Below are 17,616 nucleotides of genomic sequence, written 5' to 3' on the forward strand. Positions count from 1 at the left end.
AAATAATACCGTAAGCATTTAGCCTGTGTAAACAGAGAAAAAGAGAGAGAGGTTTTAAAGAGAGAGAGAGTGATAACAACAGTTATTATTAGATCTTTTACTAGCAAAGGCAGTACCGTGATAACAAACGGTATTTGGATATCACAAGAGAAAAATAATCAAAGAGAGAAGGAGAGACAAATAAAAGAGAGATACAAGAGAACAAATTTAAAGAGCTTCAATTAAATTGCAAAAAAGAAAGGAGAAATTAAAAACAAATTTGAAAAAAAATAAGAAAGGGAAGTAACAAATAAATAAAAAATCAAAGGAAAGAGAGAATTAAAAATCAAAGAAAGTGCACAAAGGAATTATAACTACAAAAGAGGGCTGATAATTTAGCAACTTGCAAATAGAGAATAGCTGGAAAAAATTTTAAAAAAATACAACAACAATATAGAGGATTAAAAGAGAATTGTAAAAAAGAGATAGAGAGACAGATATAGCCCGAAAGATATAAATTGAAAAAATACAACAACAAAATCAAAGAGCCAAAGCGAATTATAATAAAAGAGAGAGACACACAAAAAAGATCAAAAAATTCAATTTAATAACAAAATTAAAGAGAATTGTAAAAAGAACAAAGGGAGCGCAAAATATTTAACTTAAGAAGGAGTAAAAGAACTCAGAAGTTGAAAAAAGAGCCCCTATCCATATAATTACCTCTATTAAAAAAATAATAAAACAACCTCTCTTCCCAGCATTTAAAATTTGAGCAAAACTCTCATTGAAAAAAGTGCACCAAAAATCTCTCTAATTTCGTTTATTTTATTTTCCGTTTCGTCGCATTTTTCTTCGTCGTTGTTGTCGTCGTCGAATCGTTAGTAGTCGCGTCACATATATACCCCGAGAGCCGCTCATCACCCAAATTTAATTTTCTAAACCCAATTGTTACTGCCTAATGGCAAGTAGTTCGTTCAATAAGACGAGACACAGGCGCAGACTGGCTGCGATCTCGTTTCTATCGAATATTTCATTAGATGGCACACATCGGGATACTAAATTTGCAACAATTGGCATCTGTGGCACAGGTGCAAGCCATAACGCAACGTCGGCAAGATTACGTACGGCAACAGGAGCAGCAGCAGGAGTTGGTGCCGGAGGAGTTGGATGTAAAACAAACGAACGCAATTATCTCAGCGAAAGAGACGAAAATATTCTATACATTTCAAGTGGATCGGGTGGCAGTTACGGCACAGAAGAAGACGAAATATCCGGCAGTGAAAATAAACGAAGAGTGGTGGCAGGTGGAACTGCAGAAGGCAAAATTACAAATGACAGCGAAGGCAGCATTTACAATTCTGTGGGAGTGGAACTATTTGGTCCCCAGTACAATAATGGTCCCACAAATGGCATTAACAACAACAGTGGTTCAACGGGACAGCAGCAGCAACAAAACTTCTATGGCAAACCATTCTATCATCAACAACATTCTCAGCAGCATCAACAACGCAATGGCAGCATCAGCAGCGGCTTGGGAGCCGCTAAGGCCCAAGCCATACTTGCCGCCACTCTCGAAGAAAATCACATGGACACTGGATCTGGTGTTGGTGGTGGTAGCGGCGGCAGCCTGGTTGGCAGCGATGATGCCGGTAGTGCAGATGGTGATGGGCATTTTAGTGAAACTGAAAATATGGGTTACAACTTGATAAATGCTGTCCAAGTACCAAACGCTAAAAGCGATGGAGGTCACAAAGCTATGGATAAAATGTCTGCAGCAGCAGCGGCGGCAGCAGCAGCATCAACTCCTCCTCCCGTCCAGGAGAAACGTAATGCTAAACGTCCCAATTCGGGTCGTCAACAGGGCAATGGCAATATTAAATGTAATGGTAAAATTAATCAACGGCAACACGCTCAAGCTCAACATCAATATTATCATGCTGGTGGCGGCGGCAGTGGTGGTTCTGGTGCCGAAAGTGGCAGTGATTCGGATAGCGTCAAGATACCAATGAAGGTATCTAGCATGGGGGCTGGTATTTTAATGCCATTGCGTGAAAGGTGTAGAAAAAAATTCCTAAAGAAGAGAGCAATCTGTAGTAATTTATGAATAAGTTTCCTAAATTACTTAGAAATTATTCTTGATATATAAAACAAACCGTAAATTGCTAACGACAACCCTTTTAATTAAGAAAAAAAATACTAAACTATTTTTTCATAAAAAAACATTTTATTGCTAAAGGACTTTTTTGTTAGGAAAGATTTCCTAAAATACTATGAACTTATTTTTCACAAATGCAAACAAATCTCATGCCATAAATCACTGACTTTTCATTAGGTAAAAAGTTCCTAAATTACTATGAACTTACCTTTCCTAAAAATGTAAAACATTCTATATTCAAGAAAATCATTAGGAAAAGGTTCCTAAAATACTAAGAAATATTTTCTTCTTTTAAGTAAAAATTCTTAAATTATCAAATTTTTTATTTTTCGTGTAGGAAAAATTTTCCTAAATTACTATGAATGAATTTTAATGTAGAAACAAATTCCTAATATGTTGAAGAATGATTTTCTCACTAGGAAAAAGGTTCATAAATTGCTCACAACTATTTATCTGTATAGAAAAAATTTATTTATTTAATGGTTATGGTTTCTTCTATAGGAAAAAGTTCATAATTTATGAAATCCGTATTTTTTTTCTATTGCAAAAAAATCTCCTTCATCCCAATTATTGAAAAAAATGCAAAATATGATGCATCCAGACTAGGCCAATATATTAATTTTTGTGGCTGGCTGCTATTCTGCAAAAAATCGTATGTGTAAATTTTTCAAAACAAAACAGCATTTTATGGTCCGAAAATTTTTATTGCCAATATAAATTTACATGTCGAAAATAATCATCATAAACAGTGCAAATACGAATGTAATTTTGTTGCTCTCTGGGTACATTTGTTTAACATAAATAATACATTTCGACCAGGCGTTTAGAACGTGCTTAAGCAAAAATAAATTTTTAAATTTTCTTCTAATTCGAATAATCAGAAAATAATCAGTTTCTTGCATATTGGCTGTAGAGACGTCTATATATTTTTGTTGTGGGTAATCAGACGGGCACCCAGATACAATTTTTCGTAGTAGTATTTTTATTTATTTTTGTTAGCCATGAATGAATGACTTGGCTGACTGACTTGGCTAACTGCAAGTATTCTATATTCTTTGTTGGCAAAATATCAATCATTTGCAAATGCATATCGAAATAGGACACCATCGCCTCAAATGATAAGAATAAATACATTTTGGCTGCAATTTTTAACAATTAAATATATTTTTAGTTGCAGTTTTTGAATTTTGAGATCATAACAGCAACAAAATCATTTTTGTTAAAGAAAATTTTAATTCCCATATTTTTTCGTTTTGTTTCGTGCAATTTAAGAAAATTTCCTAAATGTTCAATATAGGAAAAAAAGTTCATATATATTTTACTATGGTCTTATTTTTTTCCAATAGGAAACCAATACACATAAAAATAATCCTAAATTTACAAATAAAAATAATCCTAATTTTTTTAGATAAATTCATATTATGTTGAGTGTTTATTATTTTTAGGAAGAAATTTCATAAATTTTAGGAACGATTGGAATTTAGCGCAAACTATCTTTTGTGTACAAAAATATTTAAATTTAGACAATTTCAAAAGTAGACGCCCATTTCTTTTGGAAAACATTTATATTGTGTCGAAAAATGTTTCTAATTGGTAGAGGATAATTTATTTCCATTATTTAAAAATGAAATGTATTACCCTTTAGTTTTCTATAACCCTTTCTGTCCTTGATATATATAACGATTAAACACAAAAAATTTTCATACACGTGCTGCCATCTATCCCTTAAAAACAAATCCCATTCCCAATTAATCATATGCTTCATATAAATCTGTCAAATGCAGCGATCTGCCATTTCAAACATTGTTCAAATTCGTATGACGCAAAAACCCCAAATTCGCCAGCTATAAAAAAATTTGTCACCACAATCGAAATGAAAACAATTGTTACAGCAAAAGAAAAGGAAATGCCACTTTGAGATACAATTATTATTATAAAAATACTCAAACAATATGACAAAACGAAAATGATCGCCACTAACGACGCGCATCATCGCCCTTTTTTGGCAAAGAGATTCTCGGACTCACTGTTGGTGTCTATTATCGTCATAGGTATAAAATACTGGCGGGATGTGAATCATTAGAATTTTTTATAGATTTTTGCTACCGTAAATTTTCCAACAATTTGGGGAAATTTTATTTTTTTATTCAGAGGAAAAGTTACAGTTGAAGAATAAACAAAAAAGGTCTATCGAAGTCTTTACTACACATAGAAGATATTCAGAGGTCTTCTATTCCACATAGAACATCTTCGGGTGTGTTCTACCGTCCATAGAAGATTTCTAGAGGTCAGCTATTCGCCTTAGAAGACCCTCAGATGTTTCTTATTTCCCACAGGAAACCTTCAAATATTTTACTTAGAATGCCTCCAAAGTTTCTTTTTCTCCAAACACAACATTCACAGGTTTTATATTCAAATTTAAGAGCTTCTGAAGTATTTTATTTCATGATCCGGAAAGTCAGAAGTGTCTTGATACCCATAAAAAATATCGGAGAGATTCTTTCGCCTTGTGACCTATAGAAGTCCTGTAGATCACTTCTGGAGGTTAGCTATTCATCAGCTATTCATCATAGAACACCCACAAACGTTTCTTATTTTCCCATAGAAACGTTCAAAGTATTTTATTCCCCATAGAAAATGTTTGCAGGTTTTGCATTTCACACAGAAGAATGTCAGAGGTCTTAGAAGGCCTCCAAGTTTCTTTTTCTCCAAACACAACTTTTACAGGTTTTCTATTCAAATTGAGGTGGTTCTGAAGTGTTTTATTTCAAACCGAAGAACGTCAGAAGTCTCTTGATAACTATAAAAGAATTTCGGAAGGATTTTATCCCCATGTGATCTATAGAATACCTGTAGATCACTTCCATTTCCAAAAGAATTCCTACGAAGATATATTTTCCACATAGAAATCTTCAGAATCCTTCCCTTTTCCATAAAAGACAGTATGAGTTCTACGTTTTTCAATTTATATCCAGCAAAGGCTTTATATTCCACCATGTCACCTATAAAAGTCCTGTACATCGTATTCATTTCCAAAAGTAGGCAAACGAGGGTATATTTTCCACATAGAAACTTTCGGTATACTACTCTTTTCCATAAAAAGTATCTTAGATCTCCGTTTTGAAATTAATTGTCAGAAAATGTATGACATTCCATTAAAAGTCCAGCGGAGATCTTCTATTTTCAAATTTACATCCTGCGGAGGTTATACGAATGTTTTCTGATAAGAAAAAACATTGTTTCAATAATTTAGGAAAATGTTTCTTAAACATACAATCAGTTCTGAGCATATTAGGAATTTTTTACAATACGAAGAATATTTTTTTCGAAAAATTATAGAAGGTTTTCTACAAATCTCTAGACTTTTCAGTTTTTATTGGACGAATGCAAAACAATTTCTTAATTGCCAAGAACTGATTTGTCAATTTATGAACAAATTCATAATTTGCAGAGGAGTCATTTGCAATATAGGAAAAAATTCTGCAATTACTATGTACTGATTTTGTTTCTCTAAAATAATTATTTTTTAAAAGTGAAACCAGAGTTTTAATGACAAAAAATAAATAAATTCATAAAATCATAAATTCATATTTTGGCAGATAAGTCAATTTCACTATAGGAACAAAATTCCTAAAATATTCTAGGAATTGATTGTTTGCTTAAAAATACTCAATAAACTGAGGATACTTCTAACGCTACGTCCATTCAGGTCTTTCTTAACCAATGTTAGACACTTACTAAATTACAAAGGACTGATTTTCATTTTAGGAAAACAATTCATAATTTGCTGAGAGATCTCTTTTAATATAGGAACAAACTTATAAATTACCAGTAACAGATTTTTTAATAAATATAATTAATTAATTATAACTTAGTTAACTGTATTGCATATATCATACAAAGAATTAAATTTTATGAAATTATTCTTAATTTTAAGAAATAATACCTAAAATGCCTTAATACAATGTATAACACATTTCTCGGGGTTTTTTTATTTAAAAAGACTGATATTTACATATGGAGAAAAATATTAATACGATTAAAAATAGATTTTTTCATTAAAAAAGCTATTAAGAAAAACTTCCTAAATTTACGAAAACTGATTCTAATTTAAGGAAAAATATCTTAAAATCTATCTGAAAACTATTAGAGTCATATTTTCAACAAAAAAATCCGTTTTCTAAATTATAAATGACTGAAGTTTACTTTAGGAAAAAATTCCTAAATTAATAGGAATATGAATTGTTATGAAAAAAAATCATAATTTCATTTTAATCTATAAAAAATGAAATTTTCAGGGTACTGAAATATACCTGAAGGCCTCAATGTTATACTAAGTTATAAATGACTAAATTTTACTTTAGAAAATAATCCTAGATATGGTTAGGAATAGGATTTTTTTTATGAAAGCATTTCATAATTTTATTCATTATCCATAAATAAATAAAGACACACAATGGTTTAACTCTTGGAATCAGATATAAAAAATAGCATGAGTCACTTACGAAAATAGTAACCATTGAGTGTATCCGTTCTCTCTTACGGCTCTACCCCCTATAATCTGTCGAAATTTTTTTCAAACAAAATCCGCATATGCTTTTCATGCCACAAATTTTTTTTAGTTGTTTTTCTGAAACAAATTACAACACACCGGAGTCAATGAACTTTATTTTAAGCTAAAAAAAGTTCAGAAACCTCCCCAGCATTCTTGGCTCTGATCTTTTTGCGGCCGTTTGGCAGTTGTTATTGGAATCGAAGCAAAATGTAAACAATAGCAGTAGCGAATACAAATACAATTCAAATGCGATTAGACATTTTCCAACCAATGAAAAAAGCTACCCAAAGCAAAGACTCTTGTCAGGGGATGATGGGAGGCAGGGGGGATCCCAACCGATCGCCAAATAGTAGGTGATAAAGCGTTATAAACATTATCGCTCAAACACAGCAGCGTATTGTCGCCAACCAACCAACCACAAACAACATCAACATGAAAAATCGTACCAAGTCACCAAATCGTTTTAAATGTTGCTGTCGAAGTCGATGTTTTTGTTTGCGATAATTGTGGCATGCAATAAAAAATAAAACATTATTTTTTCTGTTTGCAATTTGAGGTTTGTGGGTTTGCAGTTACATTACAATTTGAGCTATTTTAAGGCTCAAACAGTTTTGTTATTATTTTTAAATTTAATTTTTTTTTGAAAGGAGAGAAAAAGTTGTTTGCCCAGCTCACTGCGAAAAATCGACCGGTGATCGTTTGTTTATGTTTTTTTGTTTTGCTTCGCACATTTCAAATCAATTCAATATTTTTTGTGTTTTACTAACCCCATAAGACCTTGCCTGGGGTTCATTATAATTTTGCTTTTTTGTAAAGGCCATTTGGAAATTGTATATACAGGGCATTGCATAGAAAATTAGATTTGTAAATGTTGTTCGAGATAATCGATAATTTGTTTTAAGTTGTAGTATTATTGAGAGAAAAAAAGTTAAAGTAGAGGTAATCTAAATTGAGAGAGGGAATCAATTGGAGAGGTCTCTAGAAGAGGGTTCATTTATAAAAATATGTTTCTTTTTATATATTTGCTTTAGTTGAGAGATTTTTGAGGATAACTTTGAGGTACAATTAATAAATAGGAAATATTAAAAAAGTTCCTAAAATATAGGTAAACATTATTAATATATAGGAATACAATTCCTAAACTGCTATTAAATGAAAATAAGAGGGGGTTAAACTATTATTTTTATATATTTCATTTAGCTGAAAGATTTTTTGATGATAATTCACAGAATTAAAAATATTAAACAAATTCCTATAATATAGGAAAAATTCCAAAATATATGAACAAATTCTTAAAATACACGAAAAGGTCCTAAGAGAAAAAATCTTAATTTGCTAGGAACTGGGTTTTAAATGATATATGGCGAGCATTTGGGAGGTTTTCTTCAATATTGAATAGACTTTCTAAAAGGAAGGTCTTCTAAAGATCCACAATATTTAGATGACAGTCTAAAGGGTATTCAATATATAGAAGTCTTTTGGAGAGGATAGATTTTATAATATTTACAATGGTTTTCTATATCTGAAAGATTTTTGGAAGACTTGTTGAGAGGTCTTCTCCTTGAGAAGGATTTTAAAAAGAACTTTTTAGGAAAGTTTATAAGAAGAAAGCAGTTTACTTATTGAAGCCGACGACCTTTAGAGGAGCCTTTTCAAGGGTCATTAATATATAGAAAGACTTCTAAAGGATCTAGGGATATTTCATATGAAGAATATTCTGATGAATTGCTACGAGTTTTCCTTAGGTTGACCTTTTGGAGAAAACAGTTTGAGAAGAAGGCAGAAGTCTTCTATCATAAGCAGACGATCTTTTGATAGATTTTCCTAAATTTAGCTGGCTTTTTCAAGGGGCCTTATAGTTCCGAAGACATTCTCAAGGGTCCTCCAATTTTTAAAAGCCTTTCTGAGATATATTTCACAGGTTTTTTATGGTTAGAAGTTATTCTTTCCTGAGGAGAAATCGTATAGAACTCGAAAGATGTCTTCTACATATGAGAAAGGAAAGGATCTTTGAGAATCATCCGTAATGGATGGAGCCTTTGAAGTGGCTCTACTTTCAAATATCAGTGACGAGAGTTTTTCAGACGTAAATAAGACCACAAATGGTAATCTACAATATAAGGGTTGACTCTACAGTAGAGTAGAGATCCTCAGTGATCATCTACGGAAGAGATGATGTCCTCGGTGATCATGTACAGAAGAGTAGATGTTCTAATTGGTATTCTGTGGAAGAGTATATGGTCTCAGTGGTCTCACAAGACTCAATGACCACTTACAGTACAGTATATGGCCTCCGTGTTCATCTACTATGGAATAGACTACCTCAATTGTCATTTACGAAAGATTAGATGTCAGATGGTCACCTATATAATAGTAGTTTACCTCAGTGGTCATCTACTGATGAGTAGGTGCCCTCAGTGGTCATCTACGCTAGAGTAGATGACTTCAGTGGTCATCTACTGAGGAGTAGATGGCATTAGTGATCATCTATCGAAGAGTATATGGCCTTAGTGTTATATACGGAGAGTAGATGACCTCAGTGGTCATATTTTGAGGAGTAGATGCCATCAGTGATAATCTACTGAGGAGTAGATTGCATCAGGGATCATCTATTGAAGAGTAGCTGGCCCCAGGGCTCGTCTACGGAAAAGTAGATGCCATCAGTGAACATCTACTGGCATCAGTTATCATCTACTGAGGAGTAAATGCCATCAGTGATCATCCACCAAAGAGTAGCTGGTCCCAGGGGTCATCTACGCAAGAATATATGTCCTTAGTGGTCATTTACGGAAGAGTATATGACCTAAGTGATCATCTACTGAGGAGTAGATGACATCAGTGACCATCTACTGAGGAGTAGAATGCATCAGTGATCATCTACTGAGGTGTAGATGGCATCAGTGATCATCTACCGAAGAGTATGTGGCCCCGAGAGTCATCTACGGAAGAGTAGATAACCTCAGTGGTCATCTACGGAAGAGTAGATGGCCTCAGTGTTTATCTACGGAATAATAGATTGCCTCAGTGGTCATCTACGGGAGATTAGGTTCCTCAGTGGTCATACACAGTGCATTAGATGTCCTCAGTAGTCCCCTACAAATGAGTAGATGGCGTTAGTGTTCCTCTACATGTAAGTTAATGGCTCCAATGGTCAATCTACGGCCTCATTGGTCAAAACAGATGCACTTTGTGACCCTCTACAGATCAGTAGATGGCCTTAGCGATAAACTACAGTGGAATATGTGACCACAATTGTCCTCTATTATAGAATAGATGACCTCCTTAGACCTGTTCTTTACTTCCTATCCTCAGACCTCTTAGTTCCCCTCTATACTAGAATTTGTCCATAATTTCCGCACACTTCCTCTTCATTTTCTCCTAAAAATATTCTTCGAAAAACCCTCTTCATCCCGCTCAATTTTCTGCACCACTTTGTTAAGATGTTAGAATTCAGTTTCTTCTTTTGTTTCGCAAAACATGCTGTTGCATAATAATCCACCTCCAGCTACCTTTGGAAATCTGAAAAAATATACCTCCCTTCTTTAGTCGGGAGGTGAATTTGGCGGAGGAGGTTAAGCATTGATGTAATTGCGTCTTGGCTAAAAAAGAAGATGACGACGAAAGCAAAAAAAAAATAAAAGATTTTTTTCTTCTAAACCACAGAATCCGCTACCGCCTACCCAACCCTTCGGAGCTGCCAATATTCTTCTTCCAGCTCAAAGAATCAATACAAAGCAAAAAAAGCCGCAAAAATATGGCGAAAAAATATAAAGTTGTTCAATTCGTCTACGTGGTTGTAGTCATCATATGATTTTGTTGTTGTTTTTCTATTCTAAAGGAATTGGAAAAAAATCAACACAACGAACTGGAAAACATAACCGCTGTTCATAGAAGAAAAAAAAACTACTGCAACAACAACAAATTTTTCATGGCAACTATAGGTTATTGACACTCTCTCATTGTGCACCAGGCCCAAGTAAAAAAAGTCAACTCAGAAGACAACAAAAACAACAGCAATGCGAAATAAGTGCAATTTGTTGAGAGCTTTGTTGGAGAGGGTACCTCTCCAAAGCAAGCTCCCTCGGCCACCTCCTCCTGCACTTGGTTCAAAATAACAATAGAAGTGCTTGGTGGTCGTGCAACATTTTCATTCATTCACCAGTTTTTTTCTATTGTTGTTTCCTCTACCATCTTCTGCCGTTTGTTGCAAACGATTGGCGAATATAAGGTGAAAGCAAACTGGGGAAAACAAGGTCAACGCAGTAGCATTCAGCGAGCCAAGCACCTAGAAAAATCCTAAAAATAAATAAGTGCTGGCGTCGCATAACTAACTATGCTGCCAGGTTCGATGGCTGCCCGGCTGACGGGTTGGCAGCGAGGCTGTCTCGCTGCTGCATCTACATTTTATTATGAGAAATTATGATGCACTTCTCATAACAATGAGCAAGGAAAGCTTCTACTATATTTTGCCAAGCCAAAAAAAGCTCATGGCAAGAGTTCAATGTATTCTCGACCTTTAATTCCGACAGCAACAAACATTGCAATGTCTAATGAACCTCTCACCCTGCTTCCCAGTCCCCTCAGAAAAATAATCTCTCGTGCTGTGAATTGGCTTGGCAAAACGTTTTGCTAGTTTGTTTTTTTTTTTTTGCCAATAGAAAAGCTTTTGAATGCAAAACTTTTGCATTCAGCTAACTGTGGACCCTCGTTCCCTCCCATAACCCTCCCTCTTCCTCTTCAACCGCAATGTTGTTGCATTTGAAACATTGCCATAAAATAAACCCCTGAACCTACCTCAATGTGTTGAAGAGTGGGAAAGGCCGTTTGCATGGTGACAAAGGCGCAAAGAGAAAGAGAGCGGGTGAGTGAGAGAGGATGAGAACTAACTGTTGTTATTATTTACCTGAAAATCTCACACAAAAGCTTTGGTGGTTTGTGAATGCAGTTTTTCGCTAAAGCTATGGCTTGGAAAAACTATTTTGAAATCCTCTCTCCACCTCATATGAAAAATTAAATCTCATCTATTCTCACTCTCAAAACAAAAATTCTGCTTGATTCACAGAGAGAGTACCGCCCTATATATTTCAAAGCTCTTTTTGCGGCATTTTTGGAACTTAAAAAAAATACTAGTGTTTCCTCTCCACTATAATTCCCCCCAAAAATATCTGCACCACCCAGTCTCTCCTTATTTTTTGGCCCCCATTGGGGGCCTGTTCGTAGTTTTTTTGTTGCCGATTTTTGTTCATTTTTTTTGTCATCGTCTTGGCTCGCTGTACAATTTTTTGTTTTTGCAACGAGTTCAAGGAAGTTTAAACGGTCATTTGCCTTCTCTATCCCCACCCATCCAACATCCTTGGCTAGCTGGTTCGTTCTCTTTGATCATCGGGCACACTCACACACACTACATTGCACTTTAAAGCCGTTTGTCCTTTGCTTTTGTGTTGTTGTCGTTTTTTTTTTCTGTGTGTCGTCCTTTGCCATACATTTTCTATCAAAGCATATTGTCGCCCTCTCGAACACATCGGTCGTAATCTAGAAAAATCTTCAAAGCGAGAAACAAATTTTTAAATTTAAATTTTTAAAAATTCGACAGAGTGCCTTAAGATAAAAATTTTGAATTGGAAGGCGAATAAAAAATTAATTCAATTTTTCAGAGGTCTTCTATGAATTCAGTGGGTTCTACGGAATAATAGATGGCCTCAGTGGACATATGCGGTAGATTATGTGTCCTCAGTGGTAAACTACAGTGCAGTAGATGTCCTCAGTAGTCCCCTATAAATGAGTAGATGGCGTTAGTGGTCCTCTACATGTGAGGAGGTGGTTCCAGTGGTCATATACAGTAGAGAAGATGACATCTTTTGCCATCTACGGGAGATGGTCTCATTGGCCATCTAAAAAAGTCCCTCTACAGATCAGTAGATAGCCTTACCGGCCAACTACAGTAAAATAGGTGACCTCAATTGACCTCTATTATAGAATAGATAGATGAAAAAATTAATGTGATATTTTCAGAGGTCTTCTATGAATTCAGTGGCTATTTCAAGGGTTCTCAACGTATTGAAGACCGTATTATGATATCAAAAAGTCATTCTGAGAAATATGACTTCTTAAGAGTTTCATGAGAGGTTTCTAATCAAGAAAGCCTTCTGGAGAGAACTTTTTTTGAGTAGACCTTTCAAATAGTCCTTAGGACTAGTCCATAATATTTAGGGGACCTTCAAAAGGATCCTCAATATTTAGACGTTTTTTTTTGACAGGGGTGGACTTCTTTAGAGTTTGACGAGAGGTCTTCTCCAAATGATGGACTTCTTGAAGAGAACATTTTAAGAAGGGTTTTTTGGGTTGCGAATTTGTCACAGGTCTTATATGAATTCAGTGGCTATTTCAAGGGTTCTCAGTTTTTTTTTAAGGCCTTATTATGAAGCCAAGAAGTCTTTCTGAGCGATTTGGCTTCTGTAGAGTTTCATGAGAGGTCTTCTAATAGAGAAGGCCTTCTGGAGAGAACTTTTTTTGAGTAGATCTTTCAAATACTCCTTAGGACTAGTCCGTAATATTTAGCAGGCCTTCAAAAGGTTCTTTAATATTTAGAAGTTTTTTGACAGGGGTGGACTTCTTTAGATACAGATGATATTTTTGCAGAGAACATTTTCAGAAAGGTTTTTTGGCAGAAGCCTTCAGCTATAAGCCGATGATTTTATGAGAGTTTCTCCATAAGTTAACTGACCCTTTCAAGGATCCTCAATATTTAGAAGGCCTTCAAAACAGAATCTTTAATATTAAAAAAATCTTTCAGATATGTTTTCTACAGGATTTTTAAAGATAAAAAATTATCCTCCTTTGAGGATGTCTCTGGCAGACCATGAAGGAGGTCTCCTATATATGAGGAACTTTCTGAAAACATTCTGGGATATCTTCTCTATGGGACGATGGAGAGAACATTTTAAGAAGGCTTAGGAAGGTTAGGCTAGAAACAAAAAGGTTATTGTTTCGATATAAGCCGTAAACTATCATTTTTATCTATCATTTTTTTTTGAAGACCTCCTATAAATTAAATGGACTATTCAATGATACTCAGAAATTTTGAAGTCCTTCTACAAGGTTCGTGCATATTAAGAATACCTTCTGATAGGATAAATTTCATTTGCAGACGTTCTGCAGCCATAAATTTGGAGAGAATATTTTAAAAGGTCTTCTATAAACGGGGCTTCACTTTTTCAGAAGTATTCTACTGGGTTTTTTGGTGACGGCTTTCAATAATTCTCAATATTTTGAAGGCCTTTTAAAGAGTCTTCAATATTAAGAAGACTTTCAGAGATGTTTTCACTAATTTTTTTTGAAGGGAGAAATTATCCTTTTTGTCTTTGACTTTGGCAAGAAACCGTCTACACATGAAGAATTTTCTGAAGACTTGCTGAGAGATTTTCTCGTCAGGACTATTTTTTAGAGGGAACATTTTAATAAGGCTTCTAGAAGAATTATATGGCCTATTGCAATGAACCTCATAACATGAAAATTTAGAAGGGCTTCTAAATAACTTGACCTTTTTAATGGACCTCATATTAAAAAAGACCTTCTAAAAAGTTATTCAATATTTAAAAGTTAAAAGAAGATGGACTTACTTACAGTTCGATGATGTGGTCTTCTCCTAGAGGCGGCATTTTTTGAGAGGACATTTGAAGAGGGTTTTTATAAGGGGTTTCATTTACAGAAAGCCGAGATGTCTTCTAACAATAAATTATCCTTTTCAAGGGTCCTCAACATTTTGAAAGCCTTATGAACTGGGTCTTCAATATAAATAAATACCTTTCGGAGATGTTTTCCTCATGTTTTTTAATGATAGAAACTGTCCTTCTTTTTGAGGTGGTCTCTTATAGACCTTAAAATTGGTCTTCAACATGTGAGTAATTTTCTGAAGTATTCCTGATAGGTATTCTCCTAGAGAAAGCCATTTGAAAATTATCGAACTTATTTTGCATATAGAAGTCTTCTATATTAATCTGAAATCTTTTGAGAGGTCTTCCTAAATATTTAGAAGATATTCGAAAGGGTCTCTGAAAGGAGATTGACCTCTTTAAAGTTTGATGATAGGTATCAGGTCTCCGTTATGAAAAAGAAATTTTAAGAAGGCTTCTTGTGTTTATAGATGGCTTCTAAAATCCGAGAGAGGTATTCTTTAATTGAACTTGCCCCTTGAATCGTCCTATATATATATATATAGATCTTGCTGTATATATAGTCTTCCTGAACAAGTTTTATAAAAGGTCTTCCACAGAATTTTTATAGTGCTGCTCCTTTAAAGAGGTATTTTATTGACCGACGATTTTTGAATAGTCCTTCTGATAGGATAGTCGTATTTAGAGTTGGATAAAAGTTCTTCTCATCGTGGACACAGAAAGCGGTAGGTTTATGGAGGCCTTGTAATATCAGAGTGAGGATTTTTTTATGACCCACCACAGGCGAGGATTTTTTACAAATTATTATTAAAGGTCCACCATAGGCGTGGATTTAAAAAAAAAATATTTTTAAAAAATCTACCCCCTTTGTGGATTTAAAAAAAAGTCTACGCCGATTGTGGACCTTAAAAAATATTTTTTTAGGTAATTTGTAAAAAATCCTCGCCTCGTTGAGGGCCTTAAATCCACGCCTGAAAAAATATTTTTTTTTTTTTAAATCCACTCCAAAGATAGTCTTTGAAAAAATTAACACCTTAGTTAGTTTTTGAAAAAAAAATATTTGGTTTTTTTTACTTCCGCTACTCTAAAAAATATTAAAAAATCCGTACATAGAAAATATTTATTTTTTTTTTTAATTCCTTGTTTCAAATTTGTTTTGTTGTTGTTGTTGTCTTTTTTCTGAGAAGAATCTATGACAAATAGTTCCCAGAGATATCCAATTCTGACAAAAAAAAAAAAAAAAAAAATAGTAAACAAATTCCGAAATCGCCAACCCAAAAAAAAAACTTCTTGGAATATCCCAACATGGACAAAATGAAGTAAACAAAAACAATCCCGAATGGATGGGTTTGGGGCTATCAACACGAAATTTAAATCCATCCACATCATTAGGGCAGATAGAAAAAAATTGACACATTCATTCATCATCCAATCCATTCATTCCGATGAGCGGACAGACAGCCACTCTGAATGGGTTGTTTACTTCAAAATTTTTTTCATAGAGGAATTTTTCTTCTTCTTCCTCTTTTTCGTCTTTAAAATTTTGATTCTTCTTTGCAAATTATAATTATTTGTTTTGCTAGTCGTAACTTACTCCATTTCCTGTGGGAATATTTCCAGTTTTTACGCCACATAAAAACAACCATTTTTTTTGTTTATTTTTGGGTTGTTGTTTATTTTGAGGTGGTCACTTACCGATTCGTGTAAGGGAGAGAAACCAGAATTTGAATTTTTTCGTCATGTCCAATTTCATTTCATTCATAAAAAAATTGAAGTCTTGTTTTCGCGCTTTATGTTGAATGGTCATGATGATGTTGATGATGACGATGGTTGTGGCGGTTTCGCTGTTTGTTTATAATTCCAACACAACAACAAAAATTCCCAACATCCATTTATTATTAGTATTCTTCGGATTCGTCACAAAAGAGGTTTCAAATTACCCTCAAGAATTTTGTTTTTTCCGCTTAGAATCAAAACAACATGAGGAGGAATTGTATAAAAAACAAAAATAAGAAAGGGTGGACCTAATTTTGTGGAATGGAAGGAAAATACAAAAGTAATAAAACTAGTTAAAGAAACTACACGAAGCATCGACTTTTTTAGGACTACCTGGGCTTAGTTTTTTTACGAAATATTTTTTCAAAGACTACCTTTGGGGTGAATTTTTTAAAAACTAATTTTTTGAAATACAACTTTAGACCTGAATTTCTTTAAAAAAATATTTTTTAAAAGACTACCTTAGCGGCAGATTTTTTTTAGGCAAAAGAGGTCCTCTAAGTGAACAGATGAGGCCCTTTGGAGAGTCTTCTAAAAACAGAAAAGTTTTTTGGAGAGGTCTCCTATAATTTAACTGACCTTTTCAATAGTCCTCAATATTTTAAAGACATTTTGAGCAGGGCCTTCAAATAACAACCAAAATCTTACTGAGATCTTTTCCACAGACTTTTTTTAAGCTTGAATTTATCCTCCTTATTTGAGGTGGTCTTTAATAGACTTTTAAAGAAGTCTTCTACATATGAGAAATTTTCTGGAAACGGGATTTTCTAAAGAGGGAGGTTAAAAAATATTCCTGTTGAGTATTTTCTTTATCCGCACCTGATTTATTTCATGAGACCCCCTTTTGTTGAGAATATTTTAAGAAGGCTTCTATTAACAGGGCTTTGCTTTTTCAGAAGCCTTCTACTATAAGCCGACGATTTTTTGTGAGGTCTTCTTTAACTTAACTGGGCTTTTAAATGATTCGCAATATTTTAAAGGCCTTCTAAAGGGTCTTCAATATTGAGAAGTCTTTCAGAGAGGTTTTCACTAACTTTTTTTAAGAGAGAATTATCCTCCTCCTTTTTTAAGGAGGTCCCTTGACTCTAGACCTCGAAAGAGGCCTTCTATACATTAAGAATTATCTGAAAAATTGAATTGAAGCCTTCTACTATAAGCCGACCATTTTTGTGAGGTCTTCTTGAAATTAACTGGGCTTTTAAATGATTCGCAATATTTTAAAGGTCTTCTAAAGGGTCTTCAATATTGAGAAGTCTTTCAGAGAGGTTTTCACTAACTTTTTTTAAGAGAGAATTATCCTCCTTTTTTAAGGCGGTCCCTTGACTCTAGAGCTCGAAAGAGGCCTTCTACACATGAAGAATTTTCTGAAAAATTGAATTGAAGCCTTCTACTATAAGCCGACGATTTTTGTGAGGTCTTCTTTAACTTAACTGGGCTTTTAAATGATTCGCAATATTTTGAAGGCCTTCTAAAGGGTC

At 34.1% G+C, this 17,616-nt stretch overlaps 1 protein-coding gene across 1 annotated transcript in view; it reads left to right on the plus strand.

Annotated features, from left to right (window-relative positions):
• The first annotated feature begins 926 nt into the window (after positions 1 to 926).
• The window catches only part of LOC133325032 (CDK5 and ABL1 enzyme substrate 1), a 58,731-nt gene continuing 42,041 nt past the window's right edge, over positions 927 to 17,616 (plus strand). Inside the window, exon 1 of the mRNA XM_061533858.1 lies at positions 927 to 2,034. Coding sequence (XP_061389842.1) covers positions 938 to 2,034 — 1,097 coding nt within the window. The 5' untranslated portion in view covers positions 927 to 937. The remainder of the gene's footprint in view (positions 2,035 to 17,616) is intronic.

Source organism: Musca vetustissima, unplaced genomic scaffold (genome assembly GCF_032173495.1).
Source record: "Musca vetustissima isolate MV318-11 ecotype Yass unplaced genomic scaffold, APGP_CSIRO_Mvet_v1 utg23952, whole genome shotgun sequence".
Taxonomy (NCBI): Eukaryota; Metazoa; Arthropoda; class Insecta; order Diptera; family Muscidae; genus Musca; species Musca vetustissima.